The sequence below is a fragment of the Anolis carolinensis genome, chromosome 1, assembly GCF_035594765.1.
Source record: "Anolis carolinensis isolate JA03-04 chromosome 1, rAnoCar3.1.pri, whole genome shotgun sequence".
NCBI classification, from domain to species: domain Eukaryota; kingdom Metazoa; phylum Chordata; class Lepidosauria; order Squamata; family Dactyloidae; genus Anolis; species Anolis carolinensis.
In genome coordinates this window covers 67,443,400-67,463,765 of record NC_085841.1, presented here as the reverse complement: position 1 = coordinate 67,463,765, position 20,366 = coordinate 67,443,400, and the positions used below count along the sequence as shown (strand labels likewise).

At 38.8% G+C, this 20,366-nt stretch overlaps 2 protein-coding genes across 12 annotated transcripts in view; one reads left to right on the top strand and one right to left on the bottom strand.

The window, feature by feature from the left end:
- pde10a (phosphodiesterase 10A) overlaps positions 1-20,366 on the bottom strand; it is a 360,355-nt gene that overhangs the window by 134,979 nt on the left and 205,010 nt on the right. The gene's annotated exons all lie outside the window — the stretch shown is intronic.
- Positions 1,413-4,621, top strand: LOC134297800 (uncharacterized). Its single transcript, XM_062976388.1, has 2 exons — positions 1,413-2,639; positions 2,938-4,621. The coding sequence occupies exons 1-2, from the start codon at positions 1,416-1,418 to the stop codon at positions 3,817-3,819; spliced, it is 2,106 nt and encodes a 701-aa protein (XP_062832458.1). The 5' UTR covers positions 1,413-1,415; the 3' UTR covers positions 3,820-4,621.

Here is a 20,366-nt window from a genome sequence, read left to right as displayed (position 1 = left end):
GCACAGAGATTGAAGCATCTCTTATGGACAAGCTCCAAAGGTTCCCAGCTTTAAAACTCAAAGACTTCAAACTCTTGTGGGACCTCAGCGATCTCCTTACGGAATTAGAGTCGGCCAAGGAGAATCCAGAACTGCCCGGTTTGAAGTGCCTCGATCAGCACCTGTCCCAGAGGCAGATCTTGACCAAGCTGCCCTTCACTTTGCAAGAACGCTGGGGACAGGAGGTCTTCAACTACAAGGAGGCCCACTCCCAGGCATACCCTCCATTTTCTCATTTGGTCCAGTTCATCACCAGGGCGGCCAGAGAAAGGAATGATCCGCAGACGGGCCTCCCCACCTTATACCAAGGGACCCAGCCAGAGAAGGCACTTAAAGTGGAGAAAAAACCATCCAGAGAGGCCAAAAGACCGGTTAGTGTTAATGCTGTTGAAACTCAGCACAGGGCCAACGAATCCAAGTCAGAGGTGAAGGAGGTGCTCTGCCCCATTCACCAAAAGCCTCACAGTTTGGCCAACTGCCGGGAATTTGGCAAGAAGCCTTATAAAGAAAGACAACAGATTGTACAGAAGCTGGGCATATGTTTTAGGTGCTGTGGAGCAACTCCTCACTTTGCATCCAACTGCAAAGAGGACGTCAAATGCGCAAGGTGTAACAGCCTTAAGCATTGCACCGCGATGCACAACTCTGACGCTGTCTCCCGCGCCAAAGGGGACACGTCTTCCAAAGAAGGGTCATCTACTGAAGCCACCAACATGCAGACCGCGTCACGGATGCAGGAGGATGCCCCATCGGTCGCCTGTACTGAACTATGCTCTGACGTGCACCAGTTCAGAGTTTGCCATCCCATCTGCCTAGCAGATGTATATCCAGCCAGAAGACCTTGGCTTAAAAAGAGACTTTACGTGGCTTTGGATTCACAAAGCGACGCCTCCCTGGCGACTCCAGAGTTTTTCCAACTGTTTGACATAAAAACCCAGACGGTCGACTACACCATGTCCACCTGTGTAGGGAAGAAGAAGTTGCAGGGTCGCATAGCATCCGGCTTTGTTGTCTCCTCTTGTGACCAGAAGAGACTGTTCGAGTTACCAGACCTCATTGAGTGTTCCTCTATTCCCCGGAACAAAAGGCAGATTGTAACTAGAGAAGTTGTGGAGGCTCATCCACACTTGCGAAGGCTGAAGAACGCCTTACCTGCTTTCCGTCCAGATGTGGACATTGCCCTTCTGCTTGGTGCGGACTGTCCGAACTTGTTCTATGTGAACGACCAAGTTAAGGGACCTCCAGGGGCGCCCATTGCTCAGCTGCTACCACTAGGCTGGACAGTTACAGGCCCAGTGTGCATAAATAGGATGCACCCTCCATCGTCGGTGGGCACTCGTCAAGCGCACGTGCTTCAAGGCAGACGCCCCACACTAATGCATAGCTGTTTGAGTCATATCTCGGTCTATTGTCAGGGGATAACACCAGAGTATTCTTCCATCTTTGAAGTCTCCGAAAGGGATGAAACTACAGCGCTTTCCAAAGATGAACAGAGGTTTTTAGAGATCATGAACTCTCAAGTTTCCCGGAGTCCCGAGGGAAATTGGATAGCCCCTCTGCCTTTTAAAGCAGAAAAACCCACTTTGCCAAACAACAGGCATGTGACAGAAAAAAGACTCTGGTCACTGAAGAAGATAGGATGGGATCAAGAGCTGACCCCATCGGTGAAAGCAGCTTGGGCAAATTGGACTTCTCAAGCTGAAGGACTGGAAACCATCACAGTTCCCAGATCAAATAGAATTAACAACATTCTATCTAGCTCCACACCTAGCCAGTGGCATCATGTTGCCACAAATGACAACCCAGCCGACATCGCTTCTAGAGGAGCATCAGCTCAACGAGTTTTAAGATCCAGTTGGTTGATGGGTCCCCGATGTTTAGCGGATGTCTACTTCCCGTTGGTCTTTTCACCTTCGGAAAACATAGAATTACCAGAGTCTGTTCCAGAAATAACAGCCTGCAAGACCACCACTGCAATCAAGATGGGCCAAAGATCTTGCCTGGAACCACACCGTTTTGAATGTTTTTCGGAGTGGCACAGTCTTCTTAGAGCAGTTGCTAGGCTTATACATCGTTTAGCTTGCAAAGATAGTGAGCCTTTACAGGTCCAGGATATGATAAAGGCTAAGAGCGTCATATTCAAGTCAGTACAGAGATCTGCTTTCAAGCAGGAAATAGCTAGGCTAGAGCAAGGGCTCAACATCCCTAATCAAAGTCTTCTAAATGAGTTAAACCCATTTCTAGACAAGGAGGGTATTTTGAGAGTTGGAGGAAGGTTAGCCAAAGCTAAACTCAAGGCGTGCATAAAAAACCCCATCATCATACCCCCTAATAGTCACACTGCATTGCTGCTCGTTCGGCATCACCATGAAAGGATCCATCATCAGGGTAGAACTCTAACTGAGGCAGCCCTTAGAAATGAAGGTCTGTGGGTAGTTAATGCCAAAAGGTTGGTCAACAGTTGTATTTTCAAATGTGTTAAATGCAGGCGCCTTAGGCGAAACTGTCAAAGTCAGTTGATGGCAGAACTACCTCAGGATAGGACTTTGACAGACCCACCCTTTTCCCATGTGGGAATCGATGTGTTTGGTCCTTGGGAGGTGATTAACCTCCCAAGGTTAGGGTGATTAACAGAAACATTAATCAATTAGGGTGATTAACAGAAACATTAATGCTGGCTCCCAGTGACAAAGGACTCTTGCCACACCTTGGACACAGATATATATTCTTTCCTTTCCTTACTTAGTTTATCCATACCTCACAACCTCTGAGGATGCCTGCCATAGATGTGGGCGAAACGTCAGGAGAGAATGCTTCTGGAACATGGCCACACAGCCCGAAAGACATACAACAACCCTGTGATCCCGGCCATGAAAGCCTTCGACAACACCTTGGGAGGTTGTCACTAGGAAAACCAGGGGTGGTGTTGTAAATAACAAGAGGTGGGCAGTTTTGTTTACTTGTTTAGTAATACGAGCTGTCCATATAGAAGTCATAGAAGGGATGGACACTTCATCATTTTTGAACGCATTAAAAAGGTTCATAGCCCTCAGAGGGCCAATTAAGTCAATTCGGTCGGACTGTGGCACCAATTTTGTAGGTGCGACCAAAGAACTCAATTGTGTGTCTAGGTTTGGGAGAGACCCAAAGGTTCAGAACTTTACGAATACTGAACAAATTATGTGGACTTTCAATGTTCCTCACGCCTCCCACATGGGTGGTGTTTGGGAGAGGATGATTGGTATTAGTCGCAAAATCCTTAATGCCATGTTTTTGAGTCATAGGTCATTGACGCATGATGTTTTGGTGACACTTATGGCGGAAGTTACCGCAATTATCAACAACCGGCCGCTGGTTCCCCTTACCAGTGACCCTGAGAACTTACAACCACTGACTCCTGCACTTATTTTGACACAAAAGGTGCCAGGATGGAAGGACATCATGTTGCCAGTTCCGGACGGAACTCACCGTGCCCTGTGGAAACAGGTGCAGTCCTTGGCCAACCACTTTTGGAAAAGGTGGAAAGCTGAGTACTTAAGCCAGCTTCAAGCTAGAAGAATCTGGCAAAGCCCACAGGACAACATTGAGGTTAACAACGTTGTGTTGTTAAAGGACAAAGACTTGCCCCGCCATGCATGGCCCATGGGCATTGTATTAAAGACCTTTCCTTGCCCGGATGGTAAGGTCAGGAAAGTTCAATTAAAGACTTGCAACAGAGACAAAGTGTCCATTTTGGACAGACCAATTAGTGACCTCGTGTTGCTTATTGGAGATGTTTAAAGTTCTAGTGTTTGTATTGTCATATGTGCAAAGGTGTTTGTATGTTTTTGAGTGGTAAATTCCCACATCCTGGGAATTTAAGCGGGGAGTGTTCCGTCCCCCAGGACGATGGTTTGCCTTACCTATTGGTTGTTTGTTTGTTTTCCCTCCTTTGCATTCTGTTTCAGCCTCTGGCTGCAAAAGCCCAGGAAAAGTGGCTTGAAGTCTGCAAGAGCTGGCTGCAGTTTTCTTTGCAGTGATTGGTCAAAGAATGCAACATCTTAGGACCGCCCTTTTTACCAGGGTCTAGTCTCCATTTTGGAGCTTCATTCTGGCTATAGTCTTCCAACGTGCTGGAGCTGTGCAAGGCTAACTGGGACAAATCATCCTCAAAACCAGGCCAATCTAAGCCTATCCAAATTAGATAAGTATTGAATTATACTGATCTGGAATAGGAAATCTAGTTAGAGGAGCAGGGTTATTCCATCGCTTCTAGAACTAATCTTTGCTGTAAAGATAGGGAAGGAAAGAGTTTCTCCTTCTAATATAGACAGCGTGATTAGGGTATAGTGGTTTTATAATCACCTTTGCCTTCTGGAACCAGGGATAATTCTGCAACTAAAACCTATGGAAATTTGTTTCATTTTCTGCAACTTTAAGATCTGTGCCAGGTTTACAACCTTGTATGAATAAACATCCTTTTTTGAAGTTCTCCAGACTCAGTCGTTCAATATTTTAGGACAGCTTATAGGGATTTGCAGTTCGCCCGGATAAAGGACGGCACGTTTCAGCTTTATAGTTTTTTTTTATTGTCTGGCGGACGGCACACAACTTTATATAAAAACTCTGAAAATAGTTACTCAAAAAGTCTTACAACTTCTTTTAGGTGCATGTTGAAATTTATAAATGAATAAATTTCTTTAAAATACTTTAAAATGCAATATCTTTCAGCGTTCTTTGAAAAAAATCTGTAATATAGATTTAGATAATTGGGAATACTTATGGAAAAAAGATTTAAAAAATTAATAGTCATATACCTCACATTAAAGAGAAAACATGTATAAAATGTTCTATAGAAGTTATATAACTCCTGAATTAATGGCTAAAATTGATAAATCCCTAAGGGGGAATGTTGGAGATGCAAAATGCAGAGAGCCACCTTCTTCCATGTTTGATGGACCTGTATGGTGGTAAAAAGGGTTTGGGAAAAGGTGACTAAAGAAACCAACAAAATGATTACTAAAAAGATTAAGGAAAAAACCCAGAAATGTGTTTATTGGGTTTGTTTCAGAAGATAATTGGCAAAGACGATGTAGAAATTTTCCAATATAGTTATGTGGCAATGAGAATCATTATAGTAAAATCTTCGAAGGAGGAAAAATTTCTTATTAAGGATTGGAGAAGATAAGTAGAAGAGTATATCTAATGGCCATGATCTCCAATGGAATAAGGGAGAAAACAAAGATTGAATTTGCTAGAAAATGGAGAATGGCTTTTGAGTATTTAAAAAAGAAGAAGAAATAGATTTTGAAATAGCTGAATGGGAGATTAATTAGTATAATGATAAGGACAGATTTTTGTTAGATACTAGTTAAATAAAGTGTGTTGTTCACAGATGGGAATGGGGAGGTGGTGAGGAAAGGGAAATAGTACTTACATTTTGATTGTTGAATATTGAAGATTGTATGTTGTTGGATTTTCCTCATATATCACAATAAAAATTTATACAAAAATAGTAGTCAAACATGGTAAATGCTAGCCAAAAGAATAAATGATTTCATAATTAGCAGTTTGTAAACTTGTCACAATACTCAAATGTCTAAGACACCAGTAAATTCCTACAGAAACAAAATTCCTACCAGTTCATTTTAATTTTTTGAAGATTAAAGTTTCAGTCTCAGAAAACACTGACACTTCATAAGAAAAGATCTCTCTACCCATGACATTTCCAGATAAGTCCTGTTGTTGACACTCAGTGTAAACAATAGTAAAATCAATTGAGCAGTTTTTCTTGTAGGAGCCTCTATGGCTACGGATTCTTGCTACGGATTCTGGGAGTTGGAGTCCAAAACACATGGATGTTTCACAGGTTGTGCATGCCTGCTCCACACTGACTCTACAATGCAGTTTGAAGCAAACTCATGGCTGCAGTGTGCATCTAAAGGTATACCACACATTAATAAAGGCCCTAAGAAAGGGCAAGTTTAACCTAAAATGTGCTACAGCAGATGTCAATGTATCCCAGATTCCAAGTGAAATCGTTCCACAAAATTTGGAGTGCATTGTAGACACCTGCCCCTGCTGAAGCACAGTAAAGAATCCAGAAGGGGGTTGCTTCGCTGTGCAGATGATTACATAGGAAATCCTGCAACCAATTTGAGGCCCAGATGGTGATTGAACAAGCCACATTCAAGGTTTTCTTTTGTGTAATTTTGTTTGAGTTTGTCTGGCCACCCCAGTTTGAAACCAGTTTGGAACTACATTAAATGGTCAGTGTAGATGGGTCCATAATCCAGTTTATCTGAGACTGTGTAGTCAAGTCTTGGATTTCAACAGTTTCTCATTAGTCAGTTAGGCTAGATCTTCATTGCCATAAAATGCAGTTTGCAGCTGGTCAGTGTAACGTAAAGGTAAAGGTTTCCCCTTGACATTAAGTCTAGTCGTGTCTGACTCTGAGGGTGGTGCTTATCTCCATTTCTATGCTGAAGAGCCGGTGCTGTCCTTAGACACCTCCAAGGTCATGCGGCTGCATGGAACGCCATTACCTGGCCAGTGTAGACCCATATAATGTAGTTAAACTGTATTATATGAGTCTACACTGACCATATAATGTAGTTTCCGAGTGGAGTGTATATCCAACCTTAGGTTTCACTACCATTATAATGCAAAGTGAACAGCATTATATGGCCAGTGTAGACTCATATAATACAGTTTAACTGCATGAACTGCATTATATAAGTATACACTGATTGTATAATGCTGTTCAATCGGCATTATAATGGTAGTATCACCATGTGAAGAAACAGACAGAACACATCATCATAACCATCAAAGGATTTCATTTGCTTCTTGTTGTGTGTCTCAAGTTGTTCTCAACTTATCAGGACCCTTAGGCAAACATATCACAGGATTTTCTTGGCAAGATTCGTTAAGAAGACATTTGCCTTTTCCTTCCTCTCAGGCTACAAGACTACAACATATAATGCCGTTCAAAGTGCATTATTTGGCAGTTTTGATCCAACATTCAAACCAATATACCATGCTGCCTCTCCTTTTAATAGTAATAATTAAATTCAGGGATGGTGTGCATTAAGGCTTTTAAATAAGATTTTTAAGATCAAGTCAGGGGTGCTGTGGTTTTTAGTTTTAGTATATTTTATGTATTTTAAACAAATTTTAATACAATTGATATTTAATTCAGTTTTAAAGATTGTATATTTGTATATTTTAAATTATATTGAAATGCTTTTAATGGAAGTCGCTTTGAATCTATGGAAAGAAAAAGTGGGGCATAAACAAATAAATAAATAATAATACTGTAATAGTAATCATAATAAATAAATATAGTTTGCATTAATCATATATTTAATATAAAAATATATTTCTCCATTTTTTGTATTTCCGCCTTTAAAGGAATTAAATTGCACAGGCTAATGAGCAACAATTTTTGTGAATTTTATTTTAATGCGCAAGTCATGCCTCCAGAAAAACAAAGATTCAATAAAAACAAGAACTGTAGTGCAAATGAGGATTCCAAAAATCAAACAGTTAAATCAGTAAAACAATATAAAACCTAAAGTCACACAAAAAAACCTAAACATAGCATGACAAATAAAATTAACCTGGCACCAACAAGAACACAATATTGGCTCCTGAAAGGCCTATCGTGAAATGGGATTCAAAAACCAGGCATCAAATAATTATCATACTGTGTTATATCTTGCTATTAAAGGAGGTCCCAATGACTTCCTATTTATAAGAGTAGGTTTACTGGGAGTCTGTAAGCCAATAGTATCAGATTATTCCATTTATTATAATAATGTTTTGAGAAGATAGCAGGCTATATCCATCACTGTACCTTTCTTCAAACAACAGTGATGGATATAGTTTCTTTCTTGCTGTACCTTCTACCCCAAGCCAAAAAAAAATCAATCTGGAAAACTAGAAAAACCTGTAGGGCATGTTTTCTGCACCAGATGAAGGACATATGATACCACAAACTTCAAAGCTCCTACAAATGTCATACTGGAGTTCGGCTAGTGGCAGCATTTGTATTGATCTTGGTGAAAAGAGGGGGGGGCACTGAGGAGGATTATTAAAAACAATACAGTAGAGTCTCACTTATCCAACATAAACAGGCTGTCAGAATGTTGGATAAGCAAAAATGTTGGATAATAAGGAGGGATTTTAAAAACCCTATTAAACGTCAAATTACATTATGATTTTATAAATTAAGCACCAAAACATCAAGTTTTACAACAAACTGACCGAAAAAGCAGTTCAATACACGATAACATTATGTAGTAATTACTGTAATTATGAATTTAGCACCAAAACATCACAATGTATTGAAAACACTGACTACAAAAACATTGGCTACTAACAAATTGACCTCAAATAAAGATAGAATTGCATCAAATGAACTTACAGTAACAACATTGTCGGAAGTTAAATGTGTTCAAAAGTTCAGTCCTTGCTGCCTAGAGAAATAGCTGAGGATCCAGGTGGGCGTCAGACTGCATTGGATAATCCAGAATTTTGGATAAGCAAATATTGGATAATTGAGACTCTACTGTAATTTAAAGTAACCCCCATCCCATTCCGCTTTCTTCCTCCAGCATGGTTATACAGAGAAGATCAGAAATTTTCCCTTGATTGTTATTAACTATAGTTTATTCCAATGGCCAAAAACCTAACCTATTTTTTTCATGTCAGGAGCAACTTCAGGAACTGCAAGTCGCTTCTGGTGTGAGAGAATTGGCCGTCTGCAAGGATATTGCCCAGGAAATGCCCGGATGTTTGATGTTTTACCATCCTTGTGGGAGGCTTCTCTCATGTCCCCTCATGGGGACATGGAGCTGGCAGAGGGAGCTCACCCATTGTCCTCAGATTCAAATTGCTGACAGTCCTGCCAGCACAAGGGTTTAACCCATTGTGCCACTGGGGGCTCCTATCTAACCTATGATTTTAAACCACAGGGCCCACACCAGACCTGCAGAACATGCTGCCCATGGGCCACATGTAGCCCACACAACCCCTTGGTGGAGCCTGCCAAGTGATGCCCACCCCACCCCCTACTGCTGCTATTCCTCGTTTCCCTTTTTATCCTACCCACTGCTTCCCCCACTAGCAGCAAGGAGAGGTAGGTAATACATGCATCATCATCATCATCATCATTATCATCATCATCATTTTCTTCAGCTGGTTCTATCTTGTTCCCTCCATCTCTTATCCACATACTTAACTTTCCCCTTTGCTGCTGCTACTGCTACTACCACTACTGGTACTACTGGTACTACTACTGCTTGTGCTGCTTTCCCCCGCCTGCCCCTGAGAAGGGTACCCAGTCTCTTAACTGGAGTTTTTTCCTTTCTCTCTCAGAGAAACAGCACAAAAGTCTCCAGCATCAAAATTTTATCACACTACTGTGACTAAAATTGCACACACACACACAGACACAGAGAGAGAGATGTGCAAAAGAATACTTAAATAAGAAAAAATTAGAATTTTTAAAATGAAAACTATACACAGATTTTTAGACTAATCAACATAACTATACATATTTGAATTTATATCCCTAAGTCTTATTTCTGTTCTTGCCCTGACTGGTGAAACTGTTTTGCAAAAATAATTAAGAATATGAATAATAAAGAACACATAAAAAGAAAGCAAAAATACTTATAAAACACAGACATAAGACGATGACAGCCCAACAAACATACATTTCTAAAACTACTAACATACATAAATTAGTTTTAAACGTGGATTTCCAGCTTCCCTTTTGTCAGTTTCTCTCTATTTTTTCTTCCACTTCATGTCCAGCAAATTGTTTACTTCTGTTTTAACATATACAACATTAACATTGAATATACCAACATTTTATGTCTTCTAACCTGTACATGAAATCTTTCCCTTTTCCTCCCATTGTATTGATAAAACTGTTTCCATTTTTCTGAAATGTGCCCAATAACATATCTTTCAATAAAATTATTAATTTCTTCATTTCTATTATTTCCCACATCTTGTCTATACAGTCTTCTACAGTTGGTATCTCTGCCGTTTTCTATTTTTGAGCATATAAAATTCTTGCAACTGTTAATATGTATGTTCTGCAGTATTCTCTTGTATTCCTTTTTTATTTGATCATCCAATAGTCCTAACAATGTAAGGCATGGTTTTAAGTTGATTCTTGTTTTAAGAATTTCATGGATTACCCCATTAATTTGCATCCAGAATTTTTTAGCTTTTTTACAGGTCCACAAAAATATTGAAAACTAGAAACCATAATGCAGATTCACAGACTACCATTTCAAGAAACAGTGTGCAAGTGTGATTAACCCCCACTGCCCTTAAAGTAATTTTTGAGCTGCAAAGCAGTAGTCTGGTTATAAAAATATTTCTTGGAAAATATTGAAAATATTAAATAAGGGGGAAAAAACCTAGGTCAAGAGAGGAAAATGTGTTGCCCTCAACTTGTCAAAAGGTTATATTTTACCACTGGGTGTAAGTGGCTGGAGATACCAGGATTTGCAGTTGAGTAACATGTAGAGGGGGACATGCACTCTTCACTCGTGCTCTAGGTCAGCAATAGCATCTCATGTAGAAGTGATAATGTTGATTAGACATAATGATGTTTTTCCATGAGCACACCTGGCAAAATGTATTCCATTTCACCATTGTGCACTTCTAAAATCAGCGCTGGGAGACTGTGTGCCTATCAAAAAGAGAATTATGTGCCAGAAAGGTTTCAGAAGAGAGAGGAGTTGGCTAGTGAAAGTTTGTTTCTCTGATGCTGGATACAGTCCAATATCTTTATCCAGGTCAGACTGACTGTTGACATTCATAAAAGGGAAATATGTGGGAGGTTTCACTTTGACTTGTAAATATTTGTTTTTCTGTGCATATCCTGCCATTCAGGCAACTGTGAAGGTTTCCATTTGTCCTTTGTGAAATAACACGATTTCATTTGTACAAGCTGTTTAGTTAAAAGTGTCGGGTAGGAAAAATCTAGCTTCACCAAAGGGGCTAGAACATATGCATTTATTCTTTATTCTTTATTTATTTATTGGATTTAAAACCCATCTTTCTCTCAGAACGGGACTTGTGTAATTGATATCCTGCTTTCTCCCAAGAATGGGGACAAGGTGACTTACATCAATATTGATGAAAAAGTGTAATTAACACAAAAAAAACAAAATCAAAGATCAAAATAAATTAAATTAAAAGTGAATAGTGTTACCAAAGCTCTTTATAAACTTTTGGGGGAGGGAGGGTCAAAGCTGTTTCCTCAATTATTTCTTAAAACAGCAGACAAGCGTCTCCTCTCATAATGTCAAATAACAACCATAACTAAGCCCAGAGTTTGAAAATGTAACTTCCTTAAATTACAATCCCGAAAATCTCCCAGACAGAGACTTGTTCCCATGATGGTGGGGGAATTCTGGGAATTGTCCTCTATTTTTTTTCAAACTTGGATTGAAGCTCCTGGAGTACCGACCTCCACACCACTCAGTGAGGTATGGTAAACTTACTACCCAATAGCTCTGCATCAAGTAATCCTAAACTCCTACACAGACATTATAACTGAGTTTGGAAGTGGATTAAAGCAAACTGGTTTTGCTAAACAAACGCCCTAGGAAATGGTGTGAGTGTGGATTCAAACCAAACTCAGGAATGGTTTTGTTTTCTTATCCAGTCCACTGATATATGCTGATTTGAATCACCATGCCCATTCAGGATCAGAACTAGATCATAGCAGGGCATAGGAAATGAAAACAAAGGAGTTAAAAGCAAGAATCCCCATGGAAATGATGTGGTTTCCTCACCCAGGGGGTGCTCGTTTACTATCTGGCCAGTTGTGTTTCAGGTTATTATAAAGTGTGTCAGTGCTAGAGGTGTCCTGACAAGCACTCTGCATTTTTTGGTCTTGGATTAGAGCCCTGCATGGGGTATACTCTGTTCAACCGTGGCAGATTTTTTTTTGGCTTATTCTGGACTTTCTAATTATTTTTAAAACATGATGTCTCTAGCTTAATACATGCTGCAGTGTGAATTGGGGATGTACATTTTGTGGACACACCAACCTCGAGGCAGCTTGACACTGCTGCATATGCAACCCTAGTATATTTTATGCCTTCTCTTGTAATAATGCATAATGCTTTCTGCATTTAGAATAAAAATTATGAAGTAGTTCAGAATTATGAAAGTGAATGAAACTCAATATTATCAACAACAACAAAAAAGATTGTAGTCATCAGAGTTAACTGGCACGTTTAGCAACTGGAAAAACACTGAGCCAAACAAATGAGCCTTTATTTACCATCAGAGAGATAAAATAATAACAAACTTTGGAAGGATGCACACAAGCCAAAGCCAGCTCCCCCATCTCATCTCTTAAGGATGAATGGAAAAGTTGAGCACTGAACCAAGGTTATATAAAATATACCTCTGATCAATTCTTTAAGACAAAATAATGTCATAAACACAAAAGAAAGTCCAGAAAACTGCCTGTGCACTTCTGTAAAAAGCTCTTTTGGTCTGAAGGAAATGAATTGTCGCCATTGAAATCTACTTTTAGTTCTGCTGTTCTGAGCATGTGACTCTTCTGAAAATATATATCTTTAACTGTTTGGAAATAGTGCCTATATTTTATATGGGGTTTTGAACAATACTCCAGGAATATCAGATGAATTTAAAGGACAGAACAGAGCCAAATTGTTTGCAGAGCAGTGACCAGCAGAGGGAGTACAAAAGACTAAATGATACCTATTTTTTCAAACAGATAAAGTAGTCTCACTTATCGAAGCCTCGCTTATCCAAGCCTCTGGATAATCCAAGCCATTTTTGTAGTCAATGTTTTCAATATATCGTGATATTTTGGTGCTAAATTCGTAAATTCAGTAATTACAACATAACATTACTGTGTATTGAACTACTTTTTCTGTCAAATTTGTTGTATAACATGAAGTTTTGGTGCTTAATTTGTAAAATCATAACCTAATTTGATGTTTAATAGACTTTTCCTAAATCCCTCCTCATTATCCAAGATATTTGCTTATCCAAGCTTCTGCCAGCCTGTTTAGCTTGGATAAGTGAGACTCTACTCTATTCTGAAATCAACATCAAATGTTAATATAACAGAAAATTACAAAAGCAAAGGGAGCATTTATGAAAAAAAAATGCCTTTTGGTACACATGCTTAAAGCACTTTTTTCAGTGTTGAAATAAATGACACAGAGAAAATTATTATTTATTTGAAAATTTCTATGCAAAGACAAATACAATTGGTAAATTGTGCTTAAGGACCTTGCAGCCTGATCCTATGCATGCTTTTCAGAAGTTGCAAAAAACCCGATGGTGCAAATTCCTTCAGGCTATAGGTATAAAGAGTATTAAAAGTAAATGAATTCCATGTCTAAACATGGGTCCCATCTTCACAATATCTCATTATGTGTATACAAGTATTCCAAAATCTGGGGAGAAAAATCAAAATTCAAAACACTTCTGGTCCCAAGCAGTTTGTATAAGGGTTACTCAGCCTGTACCTTCAAGTAACAGAAGTAGCTTTTCTATGTTAGGGAGTGACAGAAGTTCCCTATTGCACTGGTGACCTACTTAAGGGTTTCCCACAAAAAACGGGTAAGCTACTGCAAGAATCAAATGTTAAATCACATCTGCCTTTACCTGAGAAGACATAACATACTTTATGTTGTTTATGTTATTCAAGCTTTAACACAGAGAGTTAATTTTCAGCAGATGAGCAGAGGGTGGATGTATACAACAATATTTCCTTTAAAAGTTCCATGTGATCCCATCTGAGAATCAGTCCTGGTGAGTACGTGAATGGGAAAGAACCACCCAATACTAGGTGTGCTATGGGCTTCATTTCTTAGGAAGGAAACGGCAAAAACACCTTGCCTAAGACAACTCTATAAAATTCATGGAGTCACCATAAATTAGCAGGTGAGTTGAAAGCACATATGTCCATTCTCCTGAATGTTCCCACTATAGGTTGACCCTATGTTGCATAAATTCATATTGAAACACAGTTGATATCTTTCTATTCACAGTTGATATCTGTGAAATTTGCTTCCTAGCACATTAATTTGCAAGCTGTTCCCACACCTTCTCACTAGTCCTTTGTCCCAAAGACAACAGAATCATTGCCGTGCTGGCCCTATCTTGCAATATCACACCAAAGGCCTTTTCCCATCTCCCTTATCTATCAATGTATTAAGCCACCTTGCTGAAATATAGTAATAAAATTGTATTATCCCAGATTACAACCTTTATTTGTAGCCATTCTGTAAGGGGCATGCCCAAGAAAAGGTCTGAATAAAAACACAAATCCACCAGTTCATACTGCCTGCATTAGCCTGTCAACATAACTAGAAGGAAGTTCTAGTTCACTTCAGAGCAATATGGGCAGAACCTTTGCAACTAAAGGCAGTGGTTGGAAGATGAGATGAAGAATAGCAAGAAGTCTTCAACAAGGTGATACCCACTGGAAAGTCACACTTACCATGACAATGTGCTGCCATGGAAACAACTGAGCAACAGTTCATATTACTATGGAATACAGAGAAATAACCAAGTATTATAATCAGGACAATTTTAGCTTTTTGCTTTATTGCAAACAGAAAAGATGCTGGGATTCTAACAATCTCACATTTTTGTTTTATTGCCCTCTTCCTCTTGCATAATAACCAACTACACTTTTCTGGGCCATTTGCATGCTGGAAGTACCATAGGCAGAAAGAAGATTCCCTTTGATATTTAAAAAGAGGGGAAGACCTTTTGCTTTTAAGATAGCCAGCATGAACTGCCCTTTGTCTTCAGTCTTAGGTGTTCGTTTTCTTCCCCGTGAGGTGAGGAAAGGTTTCTCTCTCTTCTTACTAAGAGTTTAGTATTTTTCTACATGGATTTAATCTACCTTTCATTCTACCTGAGAAAGCCTGTACCTGTGTTATTTTTCTTGTACAACTGTTTTTGATACTTTTACTATGTGGTCTGTTTTTGGTCTCTGATATCATAGTACAAAGGGAAAAGACAGGCTGGGACTGAATCCCTTTAAGTTCTCTACCTGCTTTTATCTACCCACTCTGTGTATTTTTACCAGGAGGCTTACCCCTTCATTTTTCTTTAAGAGAATTCAAATCTTAACAGGTTTGATAAGTGCCTTAAATGTATATTTAAATGTATAATTATGTATATTTTTTAATGTATACTCTTAATTTTATTGCAATTTTTAATCTCGATGGATTTTTAAATCTGATGTAAACTGTTTTTTGATGTGTATGTTTATATTGTAAGTCGCCCTGAGTCCCCTGATGGGTGAGAAGGGCAAGGTAGAAGTGATGTAATAAATAAATATAAATAAATACTGTCCTCTCAACCTTCCTCTGTAGCGGATCAAGATGGAGGGCAGACGGGGGACATCTGGTGGAAGATATTTTTTTTTGTTTTTTTTTTAAACCATTTAATTCCATTTTGCATTGGACCCTATATGCACACATACAAATATCTTAATTAGAGGTGAATAAAATGCCAAAAATTCATTTTGTTTCAAAATATGAATTTAGCATGCTCCTTTTTCACTTTGTACATGTTTCTAAACTATCTTGAGGGGTCTGTTTTGTTTCAAATTTGAAACACCAAAAATTGGTTAATATTTTGTTTCATTAATCTGCCCATTTCTGCCAATGGGAACATTTCCGGGGCAAGTTTATCCATCATTCTTATAGCTATCAGGATGAAACTTGCAGCACTTATAGGGCACATTTACTACTATGAGCCTCCCAAGTTTCAGAATGTTTCACTTATCCACTGATTTTGGGAAATTTTTTAAAGTTTTATGAAAAATTTAAAAATCTACAAGAGCTATTCCCTAGAATTTCTTTACAATGCCACAACATAGCCAGGGCATAATTCTACCAAAGTTTCAGAAAGAATCACACATCCGCTGATTTTTAGTGAATTTCTTTCAGTATCAGTTATTTGGCTGAGTCAATCTCTGAACGAATCCTTGGTAAACAGAACTCTCCAAAATGAATCCTGGGAAATCTATACACATGCAAAGAAAATGATCCTAAAGGGATCACTGTGGTTGGCTGCTAGCTGAAAAGCAAGAGCTGCAAGAGCAAAAACACTGCAGTAAATACACGCTATCCCCTCTCCCTTGGAATGGCGAGGCCACGGGTTTCGCTGGCTAAAGATGCCAGCCAGGGCTCCACCTCCTCTTTCTCCCTCAGCCCTGATAGACTGAGGAGAGCATGTGATTTAACCTTTTTGGCTGCACCTCCAAGGGGTGTTTGCTTACATTTGCAAAACAAACTGACTCATCATGGCAGCAACGTACAAAAAAATATGAACTTTTAATGAAATTTAAAGTTTTGTTCTGTCTGGATTTGGATGTGAGTCCATCCCTGGTTCATAAGTTGAGTCATATGCATGAAAATTGCCTTAACAGTAATGACTTACAAACACACCTGAAATTTTGCACAGTTCTAATCTTAATATAAACACACATGCACATTCACATGTGCGCAAATGAAGTCCAGCGCATAACAGAGGGATTAAAAAAAAACTTCCATCAGATCTCTCTTTTTCCCCAATTCCTAATTCAACCTTTGTTTAAGATTATAAAGCATATAATAAAGAGTTTCAGAGAGTTCTAATTGCTCTCCATGTGTGCTTCCTTTGAACCACCTGTGTGTCCATTTGACAGCCAGATCAGCTGATCAGCTGTTTTGGCCTTTTTAAAAGCACACGTGTGCTGGAGCAGTCTACACATGGGGGAGGGAAGGAAAGCACCTGTTTTGCATGACTCCAGGGATATACAGTCATGCAAAGATATGTATTTTTCAGGCTGAATCAGGTTTTAAGTACACCTTTTTAACACATGCTTTTTACCTCTTAACCCAATCCCTCATGCACTTTGGCTACACACACACCTTTTTTTATTCAGTTTCTTCCCAGTTTTACAGCATGTGTAGAAGGGTCCTCACAGATTGCAATTCACTTAGGTTATTTGGATAGTGACAAAACTAAACAAGCACATTGTTAGATGTTCCTTCGAGTACTAGCAGTTTTCACCCTGACATCCCACCACTAGTTCATATTAAATTAAGAAATGTCCAGATCTACCACAATTCTGGTAAAATAACTACAAAGGTCATGGGTGACACAAATAAGAAAAGCTGCCTGATAGCAATACTCCAAAATGTAGTACATTATCTTTGAATAGCACCACCACCTTTTTACCATCTGGTGCAAGGAGCTTGGGTTCTCTGTAAAAAATTTCAGAATCTTTTGCAGAGATAATAATGTTCCTGTTATATCTCTTGCTTGTATTTCTATCTGCTGTCATCCTGACTATAGTCCCATCCTCTATGATGGTCAGGGTCTTCCTGCTGTTTTTTCCTTTGAGTGGAATTTGTTCATATTCATGATCCAGAAGGTGACATTTTCTGAATGGTTCATAAAGGTAAATTACATCCAGGTGCCTCAAGGTCATCTGCAGTTTCTTAAACTGCACCAAATCATTTTGTGTTTGTATCGGATCACCAGAGATCACCAAGACTAGAATTAATATACTCAGTATGATAAATAAAAGACCACAAGCAAGAAACATAATCAAGAAGTAAAGGGACATTATCCAGATCAAAATGATACAGCACAGCACTTTCATCCCATTCCTTTGTTCCTCAGCTACAACTTGCACTATCCCTTTCCTTTCTTCTTGTTTACAGTTGGCCATGTTTTTATGACAGATGATACTTTAGGTTACTGGAACTGTTCTGAGCTCAAATTGTTGTTTTATATACTGGTGGTTTTATTTTGTATTGTACTGTGTGTTTATTTTATGTAGGCCGCCCTGAGTCCCTTCGGGGAGATGGAGGTGGGGTACAAAAATAAAGTTATTATTATCATTATAAAATGTTTACATCAGTCTGTTCACTTCTATGAGCAGCAAGAAGTTCCATGCAGTCCAGAAAAGTTTCATTTCTGACCAAGACTTTGTTTGGTTCTTTGATAGAATGCTTTTTGTCCTAGACGTTAGCACAGTTTAATTACTCCAAGAGACAGGAAAATCCAGTGCCTACAATCAGATATCCAAAAAAATAAAGTGCCTTAATAATGCCAAATTTTTAATCTTGCAAGGTCCCAAAATCCCTTTGGAAAGGTTTATCCCTAGAGTGGAGGAAGATTTTCTCCTTCCAGAGTTTGATAAGATCTAACTTATTAAGAGCAATGAGCCACAATCTCCCCAGGTAAATATTGGGCCCTTCCACACAGCCATATAAACCAGAATATCAATGCACATAATCCACAATATCTGCTTTGAACTGGATTATCTGAGTCCACACTGCCATATAATCCAGTTCAATGTGATTTTATACAGCTGTATGAAAGGGGTCATTATCTGTTGGCTTTGTAATAAGCTCTTAAAGGGAGTTTCCTACAGTTTTGAGCAAGCTGATCTGGCATTTTCCTGTCTGTGCCATACTATTATTATTTCACACAGTAGTCTGAAAATTCATGACAGAACAGTAGACATTAGACAATGGCTTGCGGACCAACACTCTGAGTAACACTGTGCTAAAGTACTTTTGGTTCCATTCAATTTCCCCATCTTTATTACATTTTTAAGTACCAGAGGAGGAAATATACGTATCAACAACACATGAAAAACTGCTTCAAGTACAATGATAATGAAGCCAACACTAATAAAAGCCAGGGTGTACACAGAACTTGATGGCATATATGATTACAATGTTTCACCAATTCAAAAGGTGACCAATTGAAACAAAAACAAAGAATAATGTAAAAAGTCAGAGTGGTGTAGTGCAGTGGTTTCCAACTTTTGGTCCTCCATATGTTTTGGATTCAGCTGGTAAACTAGCTGGGATGTCTGGGAGTTGAAGTCCAAAAGAACTGGAGGGCCAAAGGTTGGGGAACTACTGGTGTAATGTACTGAGCACTAAACTAAGACTCTTGAGATCAGAGTTCAAGTCCCTGGCTTGGCCATCAAAACTTGCTGTGTGATCTTGGACAAGTCACATATGCTTGACTTCACATAAAGGCAAAAGCAAACACCTCTGAAAAAACATTGCCAAGGAAATCACTTAGTGTTGCCATAAGTCAGAAAAAAACTTTAAAGCAGACAACAACAACAACAACAACAACAACATGATTCTTTAAGTCCTTGAGGAATTGCTACAGAGAAAGTGCCATAGATTTTGAATAGAGAGGTGGCAGGAAAATAAGGCTGCCAACCACTACTGTTTTTCAGTGGCCTTTCTCTTAGCAGGAGTAATGTTATGTTACATGAGAAAAACCATGTTAAGAAGTGATCTTATATTCTTCCGAGAACCTTTTCATTCAGTTGCAATCTAGTCCTGGCACATGCATCATCTGAGATCATCTTAGTCCAATGGGGACTTTAAATATTTTATATTTCTTTAATGAATGAAAGTCATTTCCAATGTTTTCTTTCGAGGTGGGGAGAAGCACCTCTTATGGTAGTTTCACAACAAATTTATATAGCAGCATAATTTCTTCTTAGTCTTATGTGTTTTCAAGTCATTTCTGATGTATTGTTTGGAGGGGGGCACAACAAATTAGGTTTGTCATTGTCTTTCATTGCAGCTGAAAGATTGTGACTTGCTGAAGGTATCCAGTGGATTTTTATGGCTGAGCGGGGATTTGAACCCTAGTCTCTAGAATCTAGTACACAGCTCAAACCACTACAGCACACTGGCTCTTAGCTTTCTTCCTAAAGTACTTACATATGCAAATATGTACAGGACTGTCTATATATACAGTACAAGGCCTAAAATCTCACAACAAAATTAATTTTTTCATTGACCAACACCACTTCTCCAAAATGCATGCTCAAGAGTTATGAGTTAAAAAGCATGAAGACGATGATAGGTTTTCTATAATTTGACTATTTGGATATATATTGCAGGAGATATATCTAAAAATTGAGTCATTTACCATACTTAGAGAATTGCCAAACATTAAGATGATTTATTCACTGTTTCCACATCACTCATTCATTCTTGATTAATTTGAAATAACTCAAGTGTATAGGGTTTAAAAATTGAGACAAAATACTGGAATGGATTAACGATACCACCAAAAAAGGAGCCACCATGGCCACTGTTAACAACTATAAAAATGGTTCAAAATCACCAGCCAAGTCAGAAGCATAAACAACCAGAGTAGAAACTTACATACATCTTTACCAGTGTGAATGGCCAAAGATGAGTGAATTATTCTGTGCTAAGTATATGTGCCATTTTCCCCACTGCCCAGATGGTGGGCTTGGCGTGATTTAAGGT

Bases quoted from the DNA above. Each gene is read 5' to 3' on its own strand.
- LOC134297800 (XM_062976388.1), top strand. From the start codon at position 1,416: ATGCATAGCTGTTTGAGTCATATCTCGGTCTATTGTCAGGGGATAACA. The intron at 2,640-2,937 runs GTGATTAACCTC...ACACCTTGGGAG, and splicing joins ATGTGTTTGGTCCTTGGGAG to GTTGTCACTAGGAAAACCAG.